The sequence below is a fragment of the Ailuropoda melanoleuca genome, chromosome 10 (genome assembly GCF_002007445.2).
Source record: "Ailuropoda melanoleuca isolate Jingjing chromosome 10, ASM200744v2, whole genome shotgun sequence".
Taxonomy (NCBI): Eukaryota; Metazoa; Chordata; class Mammalia; order Carnivora; family Ursidae; genus Ailuropoda; species Ailuropoda melanoleuca.
The window spans coordinates 74,646,736-74,665,769 of NC_048227.1; the positions used below are offsets into that span (position 1 = coordinate 74,646,736).

The following is a 19,034-nucleotide window of genomic DNA, read 5'->3' on the forward strand; positions in this document are numbered from 1 at the left end:
TCTTTACATTTCTAGATGAATAAGGTCAAGATATATGTTTAGGGGTGTATTTCATTTAATAGGCATACAAACACAATGTAAACTTAATAACAGTTTTCTGAAAGTGTTTAGAATATTTATTCATTCAACAATAAAATATTCAACTGATTTGTGGACTATCATGTGAATAACAAACTACATTGATGATGTTATTTAGTAAGAGAGACATCCTATTTTCATTGGTAAGGCCTTTGCATCATCACCCTATCGTCTTCAGGGAAAAGAACAAAAATGTTGACATGCTGGGATATAAGCAAATACCATGACTTCTTCCTCCATTTCCCAATAAGAGCCTTGCCCCAGCCTCAGTCCACAGCTTTGGCGCGATGGCTTTCCTTCCTGCTTGGACCTGTGTACTAGCTGGTTGCTTCTCTGCTTCTTTAGCAGGAGTATCTAATGTCCCAGATCTGTATCCCCCACTGTGGAGGACGAGTGCTGGTCGGTTCAGTGACTACAGGGTAGAGAATGGAAAGTACGTTATTGATCCCTGGGTTTACAATGAGAGAATGGGGATGTACAAAATCCTGGTGAACACCACAGCGAGTTATTTTGAAAACATCGTAGCAAACAATGATCAAAATATTTTATGGGGATTACCTCTCCAGCATGGCTGGCAATACAGAACAGGTAAGAACGACTCTTGTTTTCATCCTGATGAAATATGACCATGTAGTAACTGGGAAATAAGTCTCTGTATATACCATACCATGTTTTTGTAAATTGATCCTTTTCTTTTTCCTCTTTCCCCCTCATAACCATATTTCTCTACTTCTTCTTCTCCTCCATAAATCCTTCTTTTATGTGCTTCCGTTTTGACTAGAAACCACAATGGGGCATAAGCTGTAGTTGCCAAACACTAAAAGACTTCATATTAAATCTATTGAAACCTATCGAGCATACTACAAGTATTTATTGAACTCCTGCTAGGTGCTAGATGCCATTCTAAGCACTTAGATGAACAAAGCAGTCAAAAGGATATACATGAAAAACAGAAGGTGATGATGTTAAATTAACTTGAATTTTTTGAAGTCCCAATTGTGATTAATATACATGGAGATAAGGTTCATAGGCAAGGAGTGCCATCTTGTTCATGAAGATGTTGCTCTGCAAATGATCAATTCCTCTTGAAAATACATTCTAGTGTTTAGTTAGGAGATACGTTGTGGGCCAAGGATTTATAAATTAAAAAGATATTTTTGTTATGGCTGACAGAAGAAGCTTATGAAGGAGAGTGGTGCCTCCTGCCTACTCCACACTGATAATACCACAATAAGGAAATTTGTTCTATTCCAATGGAAAAAATACAGAGAGAAGATTATGGTTGATATTAAGTCTGAGCGGTGGTCATATTCAGGAGCTACGGAGGTTGACAAGTCATGCGTCTTCGTCAGGAAATGTCCTGAGACCCAAACCTACTCCGAATTATCTGGCATTCCTTGGGGTCAAAACAACCCGGGTCCAAGAGAAATCACTAACATAAAGTCTACAATGGGAGGCATGCCAACTTCAGGGGAGAGATGGAGTCTGAAAGAGCTGGTAGATTAATGCCCTTCTTATCTCTTGCATTGCATTCACACATCAGGGTCAAGCCTGACTAAACTCATCCTTTGATGAGCTGTTAAGTGTCTAGCATTTGCTAAGAGCTGTGGGGAGATGGGGTGTGAATAAGTACTTTCAGATAGTTTCCCTGCCATCAAAGAATTTACAGCAAAAGTGCAATGGGAAAGATAGCAGAAATTAAATAGAAAACAATACACAACAACTCTTGGATAAAAGTTAAAAGTGCAAAACAAAAACAAAGGGCAGAGTGGAGTCAGCTGAAGTAATCAGGAAAAAATGAATTTATACTGAGATTTGAAATGTGGGTGAAATTTAACTGGGGAAATAGAAATGAAATCTACTAGGAAATAAAAGAATGAGCCTAAGCAGTGTTTCTCAATCTTCGCTGCATATTGAAAATAAGTGCCTAGTTTAAAAAAATACCAATATTTAGGTCCACCTGAAAAATTCTATTCTAATTTGGTAATATTGGAAATTAAGCCAAAGGACAGGGCCTGGAAACAGGATGGCTTAGGAGCATGTGATTGAGTGTAGGGTGTGTGTGTGTATTTAAGAAAGGGACAAGAAAAGGAAGGGGGAGGTTGAGTGAGAGGGAGTTGTTGGAGATCAATAAAAGAAGAGACCAAATTAAAGCAAAATATTTATTGATATTCAAGAATTAATGTTAGTATATAATAAATAATCCCTGCACACTCTCTCTTCTAGGACGATTAGCTGATCCCAGACAAAGAAAAGGCTGTGGCTATGAATCTGGAGATCCTTTGTGTATCTCTGTGGACAGTTGGTGGGCTGGTAGGTTCACTTAAATGGCAAAATAGGTAATAACCATCCCCAAGGAAAGTATTCAACCTAAAATCTTAGGGACAGAGACAAAACAATACTACTCCTTTGTAAGAAGGAATCTATTTCATCATGTACCTTGTGGCCTTTATGCCACATTCTAGAATTTATAAGCCATAATGTCAATAACAATTCCCTAGGACATATTCAGCTTTTCACTGAAGGACTGAAACAAGCAACTGCAAAGGACTGTGGGCTCTGAAAGCCCAGCACTGGCAGTCAGGTGGGAGGTCCCACGAATGAGGGGCAGTCTCCAGAATGGAGGGAACAAGCAAATAGGGCTTTTTCTCATTTTGCTCAGACCAAATGTGTTTGACTTTTAAACCATAAACGTGTCAGAGTAGTGTACCACAAATCATTTTATCAATCCGTAATCGAAGGCTTCAGTCAGATATTTAATACTAAAATAATCAGAAGGTATTTTCTAATTCCTTAATCTTATTTTGTGTTTTGGTAACAAAATTAATTTACACACAGTTTCTTACAGATATTTCCCAATCTCCTTAGGGAGATTTGCAATTTTTTTTTTTTTTTTTTGCTAGTGACCTTTAGGTTTCTGGATCTGTGATTTTTGCTTACTCGTGTACACATTACTTAAAAATACTCTCTATCACATTTCTTAGTGCTTGTGGTAATAAGTATTTTGCTGTTACAGATATGAATTACTTTCTATCTGCATTGCCTTTCCTTGCTGCGGTTGATTCTGGCGTAATGGGGATATCATCAGACCAAGTCCTACTTTTGCCACCACCCAAAGATCAGACAAAGTTTTGTCTTAATGTTTCTAGTTGTCTGCAATCCTTTCCTGAGACAATGAGCAAGTGGAATGCCTTTTACCAGGTTGCTTTCATAAGTTTTATAATTTATTTTCCTATAATTTATTTCTTTTTTTGTATAATGCTTTTTGTTTAGGTTTTTGTGTGCATCGTATAATATTTTCCTAAGTGTAAAAATGTAGACTGTTACGCAAATTATATTATTACATTGTAGCTGGGCTTTATGTGCCATTAATACCCTCTGAACCAGTATGGCATTAACACAAAGTCTATCCACTCATTTCAAATAAATTATACACGATGTGAGAGCGCAAAAGATATCTTACTAAATGAGAAGAATATTCTGGGTAATTGAACCTGCATGGCAACCAAAGGTTAATTCTTGGGAGAAATATAATTATGGAATTGGTTTTTAGAACAATTAACTTATTTCAACTGAATTAATAAATGATCATATATAGGTAGAAATAAACAATTATGTGGCAATCAAAACCAAATATTCAATGAGCAAAATGAAAACATTGGCTAAACATGGATGTGGGCTAAGGTCCACAATGAAAAGATAGATTTACTAGTTCTATAGATTATTAGTTCACTACTTTAGATATGATTGAATTAAATATTCTAATAAAAATTTCCTCCTTTTCTTAATCTTAAACTTTTGTTGTAACTTCTACTATGATAGCAGAAAAGCAAATGACAAACCAAAACCAAAATTCTCCTGGCCAGTATGAAATACTGACTCTTGGGAAAATTGTTGCAGCTTATTTCTTATAGATGCATTCAATATTATTAATTATAATAGATATTATACTCTTTTACAGAGTGTTAGTCACTGAGAGCTTGCACGGTTCTTAGAAACAAAATTCTCCTCTCACGTAGAATATTTCTAAATTATATATGGGATTAAATTAAGTTGTAAGGAGAGGAATTGTTATATTTTCTCAAATATGAATAAATTTCTCCTCTGCTACAGCATTTACAGGATCCTTCTAGTAGCTTTGAAGACCTGTTGAAGTATTTGTGGACTGCACATGTCTCAAGCTTGGACTATGCTAGCAAGATATTTGAAGATAGGTAAGAATGGATCCCAAATCATTTCTATTGAATATGGTAAGACTTTTGGCCTTACTTATGCTTTTTTATTCCTTTTCTAAAGTGGTGGTCAGTCTTCCTATTACATAATATTAGTCACTGTGTATCTTAATGATGAAGTGTAACTATTTTAAATGATTAGGTTAAGTGTTTTATGAAGAAGGAACAAAATTTTGAGGAAAAAAAGTATCTTGTGCTAACCCACTGATAACTAATGAAACAGCTAGCCAACCAACAAACAAAACATACCAATTTCTCTACATTAAAAAAAGAAAAGACATTTTCTTCATTATTTTGACCATGGGCACATTATATGGTAGGAGCATATTTAGGGAAAAAGATCAACTAGCATCAGGATTAGCACAGAGGATAGCTTAGATTATCGGGCCGTTCTCCATGTACATCTAGAGGTTATTATACACCCACATGTGAAGCTGTCAAAGCGATTTGTGCTTAGTTGTGCATGATACTGTATTAGGGTTCTCCAGAGAAACAGCCCTAATAGGAGCTAGATGATAGGTAGATAGACAGATATAGGTAGACCCGGAAAGAGCCTCCCTTCCAGTATGAAGGCCATCAGCCAGGAAAATTCTCTCTTACTTTAGAGTAATTTACTCTTACTCTCTCAGCCTTTTGTTCTGTTCACACCTTCAACAGATTGGATGAGGCCCATCCACATTATGGAGGGCAATATGTTTTACTCAGTCAACTGATTTGGAAACTGAGATTTCCAAAAACAAAATAAAACAAAACAAAAAACATCACAGAAACACCCAAAATAATGTTTAACTAAATATTTGGGCACCCTGAGGCCCAGTCAATTTGATGCATAAAATCAGCCACCATGGACACTATCTGAGGGTGAAGCCAACTACTTGGAGTGGGATACAGGGTAGAAATCTGGGTATGGTAAAAAATAGTAACCAAAATCAGTGTCCTTGGTATTGTTTATAAGTGGACTGGTAAATCCAGGCAGGAATGTGTGCCTCTTATTTCACTGGCTGTCTCTCCCACGGACTCCATCATTCAGTTAGGTAAATAAATCACCTAAGTAGCAGATTCGAAGCACATTTCCTCCTTTACCTGTTGGTATGGCTTCAAAAACTAGATATTAAGTTGGGCAATGGAGGAGTTTTCTCCTGGGGCAGCATCAGTGATAGGATTTGGGGCTGCAGTTGTAACTCAACTGCTCTTTCTATTCTGATGACAGGAAATAGGAATGAGATTATCAGACAAGGATTTCAGCCTGGGATTGCCAACCTCAAGATTTGACTGATAGCAAGTCATCGCTCTAGATTACTTTTTTCATTTACAGATGTTCCAGGTTCATATACAAAGATAAATCACTACAGAATGCAACTTTGTCCCTAAGAAATATAAGAATACTTTAAGTAAATTCAAGGAGATTGAAGAAATTTTTTTCTTGTAGGTACATTTCCTGTCTCCTGTGGACTTAGACTTTTAATCTTATTGTATTTATTCCTATTTATGTAATGGAACTGCTTTTGAAAGAAATGTCATATTTTTTAACAGGCCAAGTTTATTTAAAAACTCCAAAATCACAGAACATATGAAGTTTTCAGTGAATAATCTTAAATATTTACCTGATTATTTTGATCACAAGTGTATGACCTAAAAGTTTTTTTTTCTGATCGTATTAGAAGTACTTTCCTCACTAATTATAACCAAAAAAATGTTTTTTACTCTTTTTATTCTCTGAAATTTGATCCTCTTTACTTGACCTATTTCTGTATCAACAAATGACTCTCTCCCATGAGTTTTTAAAAAACTTGTTTCTCAAGTACAACAAGTAAAAGAAATTTCACGAAGTATCCTCACGTAATATCTCACTTCAAAACAACTCCTTTTTCTAGATCCTGAGTATGTGGTTGAGCTGTTTAGTAACTTGCTTAAAATCTTATGGTCAGTGAATGGCAGGGCTAGTCTTTAAATTTCTCATGACTCCATAGCTCATCTTCTTACCTGTGAGCTGTACTGCCTGCATCGTACATGACCTACAAACTGGTTTTATGAGGTCAATAAGTACCAAGGTTCTTCTTCCCTTCTAAAAAGATATTTAAAACTATTAAATGATAAAAAAAATGCTTCCACCTTTTCAATATATAATGAAGCAGGAATAAAATATGATATTCACTTCCTTGATGAGAATCTTTCAATTCTGGGGAGAGATGAGCCCCACAGGCAATCACCTAACTGAACAAAAAAGCATTCATAACTCTTCTCCCACCCTCTCAGGTAGGTTAGCAGGCAAGTGAGTGTGATCAGGGCCTCTTGTCCCGGGAGTTAGAGTAGTGGATGGATGGGCCTTAGAGTCTTCCCACAGCTGCTGCTATTTCTATTTCAGGAATTCTTCAGAGATTCCTTCCTTCCTCCCTGCCTCCCTTCCTCCCTTCCTTCTCTCTCTCCCTCCCTCCCCCTCATCCCTCCTTCCTTGTTTCCTTAATTTATATGTTGAATTCAGGTGTGCTTTCTTATTTTTTGTTTTGGATTATTTTTAATTTGTAGATTATCCACTTCTTATATGTCAATGATTTAAAGAGTCAAATGGTTCTATGAGGTTTTGCCATCGCTTCCACCAAAAATTCATAAATAAATGAAACAGCTGTATCCAGGGAGAATACCACTATAACCACGGTTACTTTGATATTTGGTACTATATTTCTAAAAATAAAAAATCCTATAACATGTCCCGATTTGCAGATTTAAGTTTTATCCTTTTTATCACGACCATAGAAAACTACCACTTAGTTCCCCTCACCTCCACTCCACAAAAATTCTTCCCACTTCTCACTTTCTCTGCATAATTGTTTAGTAATTTGGATTGGGTCAATGTTCAGTGGCTACATTATTTTAACTATTAATCACTATTCATATCACATGTATTAAACTGATTATAATTATTTTTCCTTGTTATCTTATTCCCCTTATTTATAATTTTTTGTGCATTTTTGTTTACTTTCTATTGTACACAACACTAATCACTTCCAATTAGCAAACCAAGGAAGTTTTTTCTCAACATGTTTAAAAGCATCCAGAATTATATCAATCCCTTCTTCTTGAAGAGGTTTCTTTCAGAGCCGTTGACTTGCTCTGCTCTGCCTAGGTGGTCAGGTATGCTTCTTAGGTCTCTAGTATCTTTGTACTAGATTTCCTTTGTCTCTTCTTTGTGTTGAATTACCATTTCCAGTATCCCGTATCTTTTTATTTCCTGCATTACTTTGTTTGTTAAGACTTCCATGCTAGTCCATTCAGAATAATTGTATAAGAAAAGAATCATAGGTAATTTGCATTCTTAAAATATCATTATTCTATCACGATTTTTGACTGAGGCTTTGAGTGATTACAGAAATCTAGGCTGGTAATACTTTAGATTTTTGAAGGCATATCTCCATTAATTTTTAGCTTCACTTTTGCTGTTGAGAAGTCTGCAATTTATTAAGTGTGTTGCCCCGTATTTCATTCCACTTTTTTTCATGAGAATGTAGCCCTGTGGATAACTACTAAATCTCAGTGTCATACAGCAGTGTTTATTCCTCACATGTCTAAGAGTCAGCTGGGCGGATCTGCTGCTCTTTCCTGGGCTCACTCGTGTTAGCTGATTTTGATTAACACCACAGGGATGAGAGAAGCTCAGCTCTGCCCCACTAGTCACCCCATTCTTCTTCAGCAGGCAAGCTTGAGGGTTTGCCATCGTGATGGCAGAAAGGCAGGAGAGAGAAATCAAATTGTAAAAACATACTTCAGGCTTACTCTGTGTCAAGTTGGCTAATATCCTATTGGCCAAATGAAATCATACGGCTGAGCCACAATCAGAAAGTTTGCCTCTCGGATCGGGTTAAGATGGCGGAGGAGTAGGGGACCCCTTTTTCAGCCGGTCCCCTGAGTTAAGCTGGATAGGTACCAGACCAGCAGGAATATCCACGGAATCAGCCTGAGACGCAGGAAGATACATCTGGATCTCTACAAATGAACATCTCCAGCGCTGAGTATCGAGGTACGAAGCGGGGAGCCGTGAAACCGCGCACAGATATCGGAAGCTAAACAGAAGGGGGAGGGAGCCGCCGTGTCAGGGCGCCGGGAAGCGGTAGCCACCTGCAAGGGGGAGCGGACAGACCGCGGACCCGCACGCTTGAGACAGCAGGCTGAGAAGGGAGCTCCGGGAGCGCACGCGGGACGGCTGGCGGTTGGCGGGCCACCTGCACGGGGGAGCAGGCGGACTCGCGGACGGCACCCGCGAGACAACAGACTTAGAACGCGAGCTCCAGGAGCGCGCGCGCAGGGCGGCTGGCGGGCCACCTGCACCGGGGAGCGGGCGGACCGCGGACCCGCACTCTGGAAACGGCAGACTGAGTCCGTGAGCCGGGAGCGTGCACCACCAAGCATCTCACGGAGCTCCGGAGCTCCGGTGTGCTCACTGGATCGAGGCTGAGACCGGGAGCTCCGGGAGCGTCCGCGGGGCGGCTGGCGGCTGGAGGGCCACCTGCACGGGGGAGCAGGCGGACTCGCGGTCAGCACCCGTGAGACACCAGACTGAGACGGGGAGCTCCGGGAGCCCGCGCGGGGCGGCTGGCGGCTGGCGGGGTTGGAAACACAAAGGACAGAGACGTGCCGGCCCTGGAAGTGAGGGCTGGGACGCCGGGTGTGGGGCGCACAGCCCGGGATGCTGCAGGGTTGAGCAGCACCAACAGAAACAGAGTTAAAGTGGCCAGAACATCAGTGGAGAACGATCCGCGATCCCTCTGTTCTGAGACAGAGGCTGAATTTCAGCCGCTGCTGCTCTCTCAGAAGAGGCATAGCAAACCGCCAGGGAAAGCCGCCAGAGAACAAAAGCCCGGAAATACCGGCTCACAGGGTGCCCATCCCCATCCCCCCTCGCAAGGGACACAGAGACTCTACCCAAACAGGGTTTTCTGAGTACCGGCAGGCAGGCCCCTCCCCCAGAAGGCAGGCTGAAAAATCAAGAAGCCCACAACCCGGAGCGCCTGAGTGGCGCAGTCACCAAGCACCTGTCTTCGGATTAGGGTGTGATCACAACGCTCCGTAAGGAGTCCTTCATCGGGCTTCTCCACCGGGAACCTGCTTCTTCCTCTCCCACTCCTCTGCTTGGGTTCCCTTTCTTGCTGACTGTCTCTCTCTCTCTCAAATAAATAAATAAACTCTTTAAGGAAGAAGCCCACATCCCTAAGATCTCTATAAAACAAGGGCGCACGGCCTGGGTCCCAGTCAACACTTGGGCTCTGGACAACCCTGCAATCTCTCTTCATCAGAATGACGAGAAGGAGAAGTCCCCCCCAGCAAAGAAAAGATAATGAGTCTGTGGCCTCTGCCACAGAATTGGCCTCGGCCACAGAATTAATACATATGGATGTATCCCAATTATCAGAAATGGAATTCAGAGCAACAATGGTCAAGATGATGAGTAAACTTGAAAAAAGCATCAGAGAAAGCGTTGCTGAGAATATAGAATCCCTAAGGGCAGAAATGAGAGCGAATCTGACAGAAATTAAAAACTCAGTGGGCCAAATACAGTCAAAACTAGAGGCTCTGACGGCCAGGGTCACCGAGGCAGAGGAACGCGTTAGCGAATTGGAGGATGGGTTAGTAGAAGAAAAAACGAAAATAGAAGCTGGTCTTAAAAAAATCCACGCCCACGAATGTAGATTACGGGAGATTACTGACTCTATGAAACGATCCAATGTCAGAATCATCGGCATCCCTGAAGGGGTGGAGAAAAACAGAGGTCTAGAAGAGATATTTGAACAAATTGTAGCTGAAAACTTCCCTAATCTAGCAAGGGAAACAAGCATTCGTGTCCAAGAGGCAGAGAGGACCCCATCCAAGCTCAACCAGGACAAACCTACGCCACGGCATGTCATAGTGCAATTCGCAAATATTAGATCCAAGGATACAGTATTGAAAGCGGCCAGGGCAAAGAAATTTCTCACGTACCAAGGCAAAGGTATCAGGATTACGTCAGACCTGTCTACAGAGACCTGGAATGAGAGAAAGGCTTGGGGGGGCATTTTTAAAGCTCTTTCAGAGAAAAACATGCAGCCAAGGATCCTTTATCCAGCAAAGCTGTCATTCAGAATTGATGGAGAAATAAAGACGTTCCAAAATCGCCAATCATTAACCAATTTCGTAACCACGAAACCAGCCCTACAGGAGATATTAAGGGGGGCTCTATAAAGGTAAAAAGGCCCCAAGAGTGATACAGAGCAGCAAGTCACAACCGATACAAAGACTTTAAAGAGAAATGGCATCATTAAAATCATATCTGTCAATAATCTCTATCAATCTAAATGGCTTAAACTCTCCCATAAAACGCCACAGGGTTGCAGATTGGATAAAAAGACATGACCCATCCATTTGCTGTCTACAAGAGACTCATTTTGAACCCAAAGATGCATTCAGACTTAGAGTAAGGGGATGGAGTACCATCTTCCACGCAAATGGACCTCAAAAGAAAGCTGGAGTAGCAATTCTCATATCAGATAGACTGGATTTTAAACTAGAGGCCATAGAGAGAGATACAGAAGGGCACTATATTATTCTTAAAGGAAGTATTCAACAAGTGGATATGACAATTATTAATATATATGCCCCCAACAGGGGAGCAGCAAGATACACAAGCCAACTCTTAACCAAAATAAAGAGACATATAGATAAGAACACAGTAATAGTAGGGGACCTCAACACCCCACTATCAGAAATAGACAGAACACCCTGGCAAAAACTAAGCAAAGAATCAAAGGCTTTGAATGCCATACTCGACGAGTTGGACCTCATAGATATATATAGAACACTACACCCCAGAACCAAAGAATACTCATTCTATTCAAATGCCCATGGAACATTCTCAAGAATAGATCATGCTCTGGGACACAAAACAGGTCTCAGCCAATACCAAAAGATTGAAATTATCCCCTGCATATTCTCAGACCACAACGCTCTGAAATTGGAACTCAACCACAAGGAAAAACCTGGAAGAAACTCAAACACTTGGAGGCTAAGAACCATCCTGCTCAAGAATGACTCGATAAACCAGGAAATCAAAAAACAAATTAAACAATTTATGGAGACCAACGAGAATGAATACACAACGGTCCAAAACCTATGGGATACTGCAAAGGCAGTCCTAAGGGGGAAATACATAGCCATCCAAGCCTCACTCAAAAGAATAGAAAAATCTAAAATGCAGTTTCTATATTCTCACCTCAAGAAACTGGAACAGCAACAGAGGGACAGGCCTAACCCACTGACAAGGAAGGAGTTGACCAAGATTAGAGCAGAAATCAATGAATTAGAGACCAGAACCACAGTAGAGCAGATCAACAGGACTAGAAGCTGGTTCTTTGAGAGAATCCATAAAATTGATAGACCACTGGCAAAACTTGTCCAAAAACAAAGAGAAAGGACTGAGATTATTAAAATTATGACTGAAAAGGGAGAGGTCACGACCAGCACCATTGAAATTGCAAGGATTATTAGAAACTTTTATCAACAGCTATATGCCAAAAAACTAAACAATCTGGAAGAGATGGAGGCCTTCCTGGAAACCTATAAACTACCAAGACTGAAACAGGAAGAAATAGATTTCTTAAATAGGCCAATTAACTATGAAGAAATTGAGTCAGTGATAAACAACCTTCCAAATAATAAAACTCCAGGCCCAGACGGTTTTCCTGGGGAATTCTACCAAACATTCAAAGAAGAAATAATACCTATTCTCCTAAAGCTATTTCAAAAAATAGAAACAGAAGGAAAGCTACCAAACTCATTCTATGAGGCTAATATTACCTTGATCCCCAAACCAGGCAAAGACCCCCTCAAAAAGGAGAATTACAGACCGATTTCTCTAATGAATATGGATGCCAAAATCCTCAACAAGATCCTTGCTAATAGAATCCAACAGTACATTAAAAGGATTATCCATCATGACCAAGTGGGATTCATACCTGGGATGCAAGCATGGTTCAACACTCGCAAATCAATCAATGTGATACATCATATCAACAAGAAAAGACTCAAGAACCATATGATCCTCTCAATTGATGCAGAAAAAGCATTTGACAAAATACAGCATCCTTTCCTGATTAAAACCCTTCAGAGTGTAGGAATAGAGGGTACATTTCTCAATCTCATAAAAGCCATCTATGAAAAGCCTACTGCAAGCATTATTCTCAATGGGGAAAAGCTGGAAGCCTTTCCCTTAAGATCAGGAACACGACAAGGATGCCCACTCTCGCCACTATTATTCAACATAGTACTAGAAGTCCTTGCAACAGCAATCAGAAGACAAAAAGGGATCAAAGGTATCCAAATCGGCAAAGAAGAAGTCAAACTGTCTCTCTTTGCAGATGACATGATACTCTATATGGAAAACCCAAAGGAATCCACTCCCAAACTATTAGAAGTTATAGAACAATTCAGTAAGGTGGCAGGATACAAAATCAATGCCCAGAAATCAGTTGCATTTCTATACACGAATAACGAGACTGAAGAAAGAGAAATTAGGGAATCCATCCCATTTACAATAACACCAAAAACCATGCGTTACCTTGGAATTAACTTAACCAGAGACGTAAAGGACCTATATGCTAGAAACTATAGATCACTTTTGAAAGATATTGAGGAAGACATAAAAAGATGGAAAAATATTCCATGCTCATGGATTGGAAGAATTAACATAGTTAAAATGTCCATACTACCCAGAGCAATCTACACTTTCAATGCTATCCCGATCAAAATACCGAGGACATTTTTCAAAGAACTGGAACAAATAGTCCTTAAATTTGTATGGAACCAGAAAAGGCCCCGAATCTCCAAGGAACTGTTGAAAAGGAAAAACAAAGCTGGGGGCATCACAATGCCGGATTTCGAGCTGTACTACAAAGCTGTGATCACAAAGACAGCATGGTACTGGCACAAAAACAGACACATCGACCAATGGAACAGAATAGAGAACCCAGAAATGGACCCTCGGCTCTTTGGGCAACTAATCTTTGATAAAGCAGGAAAAAACATCCGGTGGAAAAAAGACAGTCTCTTCAATAAATGGTGCTGGGAAAATTGGACAGCTACATGCAAAAGAATGAAACTTGACCACTCTCTCACACCATACACAAAAATAAACTCCAAATGGATGAAAGACCTCAATGTGAGACAGGAATCCATCAAAATTCTAGAGGAGAACATAGGCAACAACTTCTATGACATCGGCCAGAGCAACCTTTTTCACGACACATCTCCAAAGGCAAGAGAAATAAAAGATAAAATGAACTTATGGGACTTTATCAGGATAAAGAGCTTCTGCACAGCCAAGGAAACAGTCAAAAAAACTAAGAGACAGCCCACGGAATGGGAGAATATATTTGCAAAGGACACCACAGATAAAGGACTGGTATCCAAGATCTACAAAGAACTTCTCAAACTCAATACACGAGAAACAAATAAACAAATCATAAAATGGGCAGAAGATATGAACAGACACTTTTCCAATGAAGACATACAAATGGCTAACAGACACATGAAAAAATGTTCAAAATCATTAGCCATCAGGGAAATTCAAATCAAAACCACACTGAGATACCACCTTACGCCAGTTAGAATGGCAAAGATAGACAAGGCAAGAAACAACAATTGTTGGAGAGGATGTGGAGAAAGGGGATCCCTCCTACATTGTTGGTGGGAATGCAAGTTGGTACAGCCACTCTGGAAAACAGTGTGGAGGTCCCTTAAAAAGTTAAAAATTGAACTACCCTATGACCCAGCCATTGCACTACTGGGTGTTTACCCCAAAGATACAGACGTAGTAAAGAGAAGGGCCATATGCACCCCAATGTTCATAGCTGCATTGTCCACAATAGCCAAATCATGGAAGGAGCCGAGATGCCCTTCAACAGATGACTGGATTAAGAAGCTGTGGTCCATATATACAATGGAATATTACTCAGCTATCAGAAAGAACGAATTCTCAACATTTGCTGCAACATGGACGGCACTGGAGGAGATAATGCTAAGTGAAATAAGTCAAGCAGAGAAAGACAATTATCATATGATTTCTCTCATCTATGGAACATAAGAACTAGGATGATCGGTAGGGGAAGAAAGGGATAAAGAAAAGGGGGGTAATCAGAAGGGGGAATGAAACATGAGAGACTATGGACTATGAGAAACAAACTGAAGACTTCAGAGGGGAGGGGGTGGGGGAATGGGATAGACTGGTGATGGGTAGTAAGGAGGGCACGTATTGCATGGTGCACTGGGTGTTATACGCAACTAATGAAGCATCAAACTTTTACATCGGAATCTGGGGATGTACTGTATGGTGATTAACATAATATAATAAAATTAAATTAAAAAAAAAAAAAAGAAAGTTTGCCTCTCTCCTTCCCACTTCCTTCCAATGTAACAAGGAAGGGACGCTGGAGAAAAAAAAAACAGATATAAAGAGTTTAGAAAAATTGGGGCCATGTTTGCCATCTACTACATACTGGGACACTTCCTTCAAATCTCATTTATTACTTTTTTAGGTAAAACCATATATTAGGGCTTTTATTTACGTGACAAAATACTGAACTCTGTATAGCCTACATATGCTTAAAACTCTGTGGTCTTGGATCCTAAGATTGGTTGGTGCACATATATCTGTACTTTAAATTAAAATGAGCCTTCTAAGGCATATTTTTATTTTTTTTACTTGACTGTATCTTAACTGACTTATTAAATGAATTTTTCAATAACACAATTAAATCGTTTGAAAGGCTTCCATTTGATCTGACTTTGCTTATACACCTCTGTGCCTTGAACAGGTAGGTGCACTCACCTCTTTCCTAGTGTTTATTTAAGCCATTGTTGATAAGGCTTTGTGGTTTATTCAAGCCATTGTTCTTAGGGCCTGCAGTTTATTTAAGACATTGCAGTTTATTTAAGCCATTGTTCCTCAGTTGTTGTGATGAGCACTGGGTGTTATATGTAAGTGATGAGTCACTAAATTCTACTCCTGAAACCAATATTACCTTATATGTTAACTAACTAGAATTTCAATAAAATCTTGAAACCAAAATATCAAAAACGAAAGAAAATGATGAGGCTGAGTAGACTTATTACAATTGTACCTGTTTTCACTTGTCTCTTAGGTTGGAGTATTATTCTAAGCCAGAAGCAAGTTTTGGAAGAAATTGGTGTGTGGCTGTGGAATATTTAGCTGCATCCCTCTTTCCTACAACTTTGGTTAGAACATATGAATACCAGAAGGGCCTGCCACCACGAATGCTTGTTAACGGGGATAGAGCCCCCTTCATCAAAGACTTTACTGTCTTTCAAAACACTGTCCTGCTTGTTCTAAGTTTTCTTTCCTGAGTGGATAACTCTCCAGGTAAGGGCCTTATAAACAATAGAAAATTAATATTTCATTGAATAAAGGAAGAAATAATGATTTTATCAGATACAAAGATTGTTAAACTGTTAAAGAAAGTCATGATTTTCCATGGGTCTCCATTCCACAGTTTTTGGTCCTTCCAATAGTGGCCTGTCCTTTCTTATGTATCTTTATTGATCCATGAAGCCACCAGACTGCCTTCAGTCCACTTTTCATCTACAAACCCAGATATTGCCCTTTGCTGCTGTTATAGTATTCCTTTTTTTTAAACCTTATATATTGCTCTTAAATTCAGAAAAAAATAAAGAAATCTCAAAAGAAAATCTTCCATGATTAACAGGAAAAACAAGCAAATTGACTTATGTGAGCTCCGTTCGTCCAGCCTTACTAGCCAGCCATGGATGAAGTATTCTGCTGCCACTCCTCAACTGTAGGGCTTCCTATCAGAACAGAAAACATAATAAAATATCACTATTTTTAACCCACCAAAAGTGTCTGAAAGATATATAAGCAAAGTAAACATAAATACATTAAATATATGTTTTTGAAATCTTATTTGAATTAATTTGAGTAAAAAAGAAGCCCACGCATTTAAGGCTTTCACGCAATTGCAATTTCTTCTTGCTGTAATTACGATTCCAGTGCAATATTCTTAGTCAACGGCAGCTTCCCTTTACACAATGAGTAGAGGACTCAGTCTCCTTCCATCTGTGCTTGTTCCGACCCCTGGCTTCTATATAATCTACATCCCACCTAGAAAGATGCTCTCAAGTTTGGAGAAGCAAGTGGGCTAGGGAATTAAATGGTTGTCTAAGAGCTACTTTTGTGTGACAAATCTATACCATGAAAGGAGAAGCATGAATTTTGGTGATCACCTGGCAAATAATCAGATGGCCTAACTGCATTGTAGGCCTGGGTTGTATAAACTGGATCTTTCCTCTTAAGATGTACAAGGTGAAGAACTGAGCGGAGAGTGGAATTTATTTCATTTAAAGCTTGAAAGTACCATACTACAAGATTTTATTACAAGATTCAGTTTTACTGAAATTAGGCTATATGTCGTAGTTTTAAATTGCTTTCACAAGAAAAAAATGGGAGAGTAAATGTTGAAAACTACTGGTGAAAAAATGGTGAGCCTTGGTAGTATAATTGTGTAGACTTTGTATCATGAGGCTTTTACTATCATCTAGTTGTCATTCTCATGGCAACCACTCTTCATTGACGCTCAGAATTCAGTCACAGTGTCAAAGACCTTAGAGTTTTCAAATAAGCAGAGAATAGAGAAAACAGATGTATTGAAAACAAAGCATGAGTGAAAAACAACTACCGATACTTAAAAATGAGCATTTTCCTTAATCTTCAATAGAAACATATACATACATTTACAATAAAGTATCAAAGTGTCATTTAGCTCCTTTTTAGTCTACAGAAGTGTTTTCCACAAGAAACCTAAGCTAAATTCATTAAATTTAATCTACAAAATAAAATTAATCTTTTCAGGCTTAAAATTATCTTTTTAACATTTTTGCTGATTGTAAGAATTAGCATGGAGTTTTTCATTTTTAATTATTTAAATTCTGAACCATCTCTGTGTCTATAGTGGCATCAAGTTTTAATCCTTGACTATACATATTCTAAGAGTAAAACTCATATTAAAGTTGAAAAATAATATGAGATATAAATTAGATAGAAAACAAAGCTTGCCTAGATTTTATTACTTTTTCCCCCCATGGGTGATATTTAAAATATATTTTTTTTTTCTTTTTTTTTTTAAATTTTATTTTATTATATTGTGTTAATCACCATACAGTACATCCCCAGATTCCGATGTAAAGTTTGATGCTTCATTAGTTGCGTATAACACCCAGTGCACCATGCAATACGTGCCCTCCTTACTACCCATCACCAGTCTATCCCATTCCCCCACCCCCTCCCCTCTGAAGTCTTCAGTTTGTTTCTCATAGTCCATAGTCTCTCATGTTTCATTCCCCCTTCTGATTACCCCCCTTTTCTTTATCCCTTTCTTCCCCTACCGATCATCCTAGTTCTTATGTTCCATAGATGAGAGAAATCATATGATAATTGTCTTTCTCTGCTTGACTTATTTCACTTAGCATTATCTCCTCCAGTGCCGTCCATGTTGCAGCAAATGTTGAGAATTCGTTCTTTCTGATAGCTGAGTAATATTCCATTGTATATATGGACCACAGCTTCTTAATCCAGTCATCTGTTGAAGGGCATCTCGGCTCCTTCCATGATTTGGCTATTGTGGACAATGCAGCTATGAACATTGGGGTGCATATGGCCCTTCTCTTTACTACGTCTGTATCTTTGGGGTAAACACCCAGTAGTGCAATGGCTGGGTCATAGGGTAGTTCAATTTTTAACTTTTTAAGGGACCTCCACACTGTTTTCCAGAGTGGCTGTACCAACTTGCATTCCCACCAACAATGTAGGAGGGATCCCCTTTCTCCACATCCTCTCCAACAATTGTTGTTTCTTGCCTTGTCTATCTTTGCCATTCTAACTGGCGTAAGGTGGTATCTCAGTGTGGTTTTGATTTGAATTTCCCTGATGGCTAATGATTTTGAACATTTTTTCATGTGTCTGTTAGCCATTTGTATGTCTTCATTGGAAAAGTGTCTGTTCATATCTTCTGCCCATTTTATGATTTGTTTATTTGTTTCTCGTGTATTGAGTTTGAGAAGTTCTTTGTAGATCTTGGATACCAGTCCTTTATCTGTGGTGTCCTTTGCAAATATATTCTCCCATTCCGTGGGCTGTCTCTTAGTTTTTTTGACTGTTTCCTTGGCTGTGCAGAAGCTCTTTATCCTGATAAAGTCCCATAAGTTCATTTTATCTTTTATTTCTCTTGCCTTTGGCGATGTGTCGTGAAAAAGGTTGCTCTGGCCGATGTCATAGAAGTTGTTGCCTATGTTCTCCTCTAGAATTTTGATGGATTCCTGTCTCACATTGAGGTCTTTCATCCATTTGGAGTTTATTTTTGTGTATGGTGTGAGAGAGTGGTCAAGTTTCATTCTTTTGCATGTAGCTGTCCAATTTTCCCAGCACCATTTATTGAAGAGACTGTCTTTTTTCCACCGGATGTTTTTTCCTGCTTTATCAAAGATTAGTTGCCCAAAGAGCCGAGGGTCCATTTCTGGGTTCTCTATTCTGTTCCATTGGTCGATGTGTCTGTTTTTGTGCCAGTACCATGCTGTCTTTGTGATCACAGCTTTGTAGTACAGCTCGAAATCCGGCATTGTGATGCCCCCAGCTTTGTTTTTCCTTTTCAACAGTTCCTTGGAGATTCGGGGCCT

The 19,034-nt window shown here is 39.3% G+C and overlaps 1 protein-coding gene across 1 annotated transcript; it reads left to right on the forward strand.

The window, feature by feature from the left end:
- The first annotated feature begins 365 nt into the window (after positions 1–365).
- LOC100481128 (protein LEG1 homolog) lies at positions 366–15,695 on the forward strand. The gene is made up of 5 exons (XM_002927509.1): positions 366–666; positions 2,305–2,391; positions 3,095–3,279; positions 4,192–4,292; positions 15,473–15,695. Exons 1-5 carry the CDS (start codon positions 366–368, stop codon positions 15,693–15,695), a joined length of 897 nt encoding a protein of 298 aa, XP_002927555.1.
- Positions 15,696–19,034: the final 3,339 nt, after the last annotated feature.

Bases quoted from the DNA above. Each gene is read 5' to 3' on its own strand.
- LOC100481128 (XM_002927509.1), top strand. From the start codon at position 366: ATGGCTTTCCTTCCTGCTTGGACCTGTGTACTAGCTGGTTGCTTCTCT. The intron at 2,392-3,094 runs GTAGGTTCACTT...TTGCTGTTACAG, and splicing joins TGTGGACAGTTGGTGGGCTG to ATATGAATTACTTTCTATCT. The intron at 3,280-4,191 runs GTTGCTTTCATA...CCTCTGCTACAG, and splicing joins AGTGGAATGCCTTTTACCAG to CATTTACAGGATCCTTCTAG.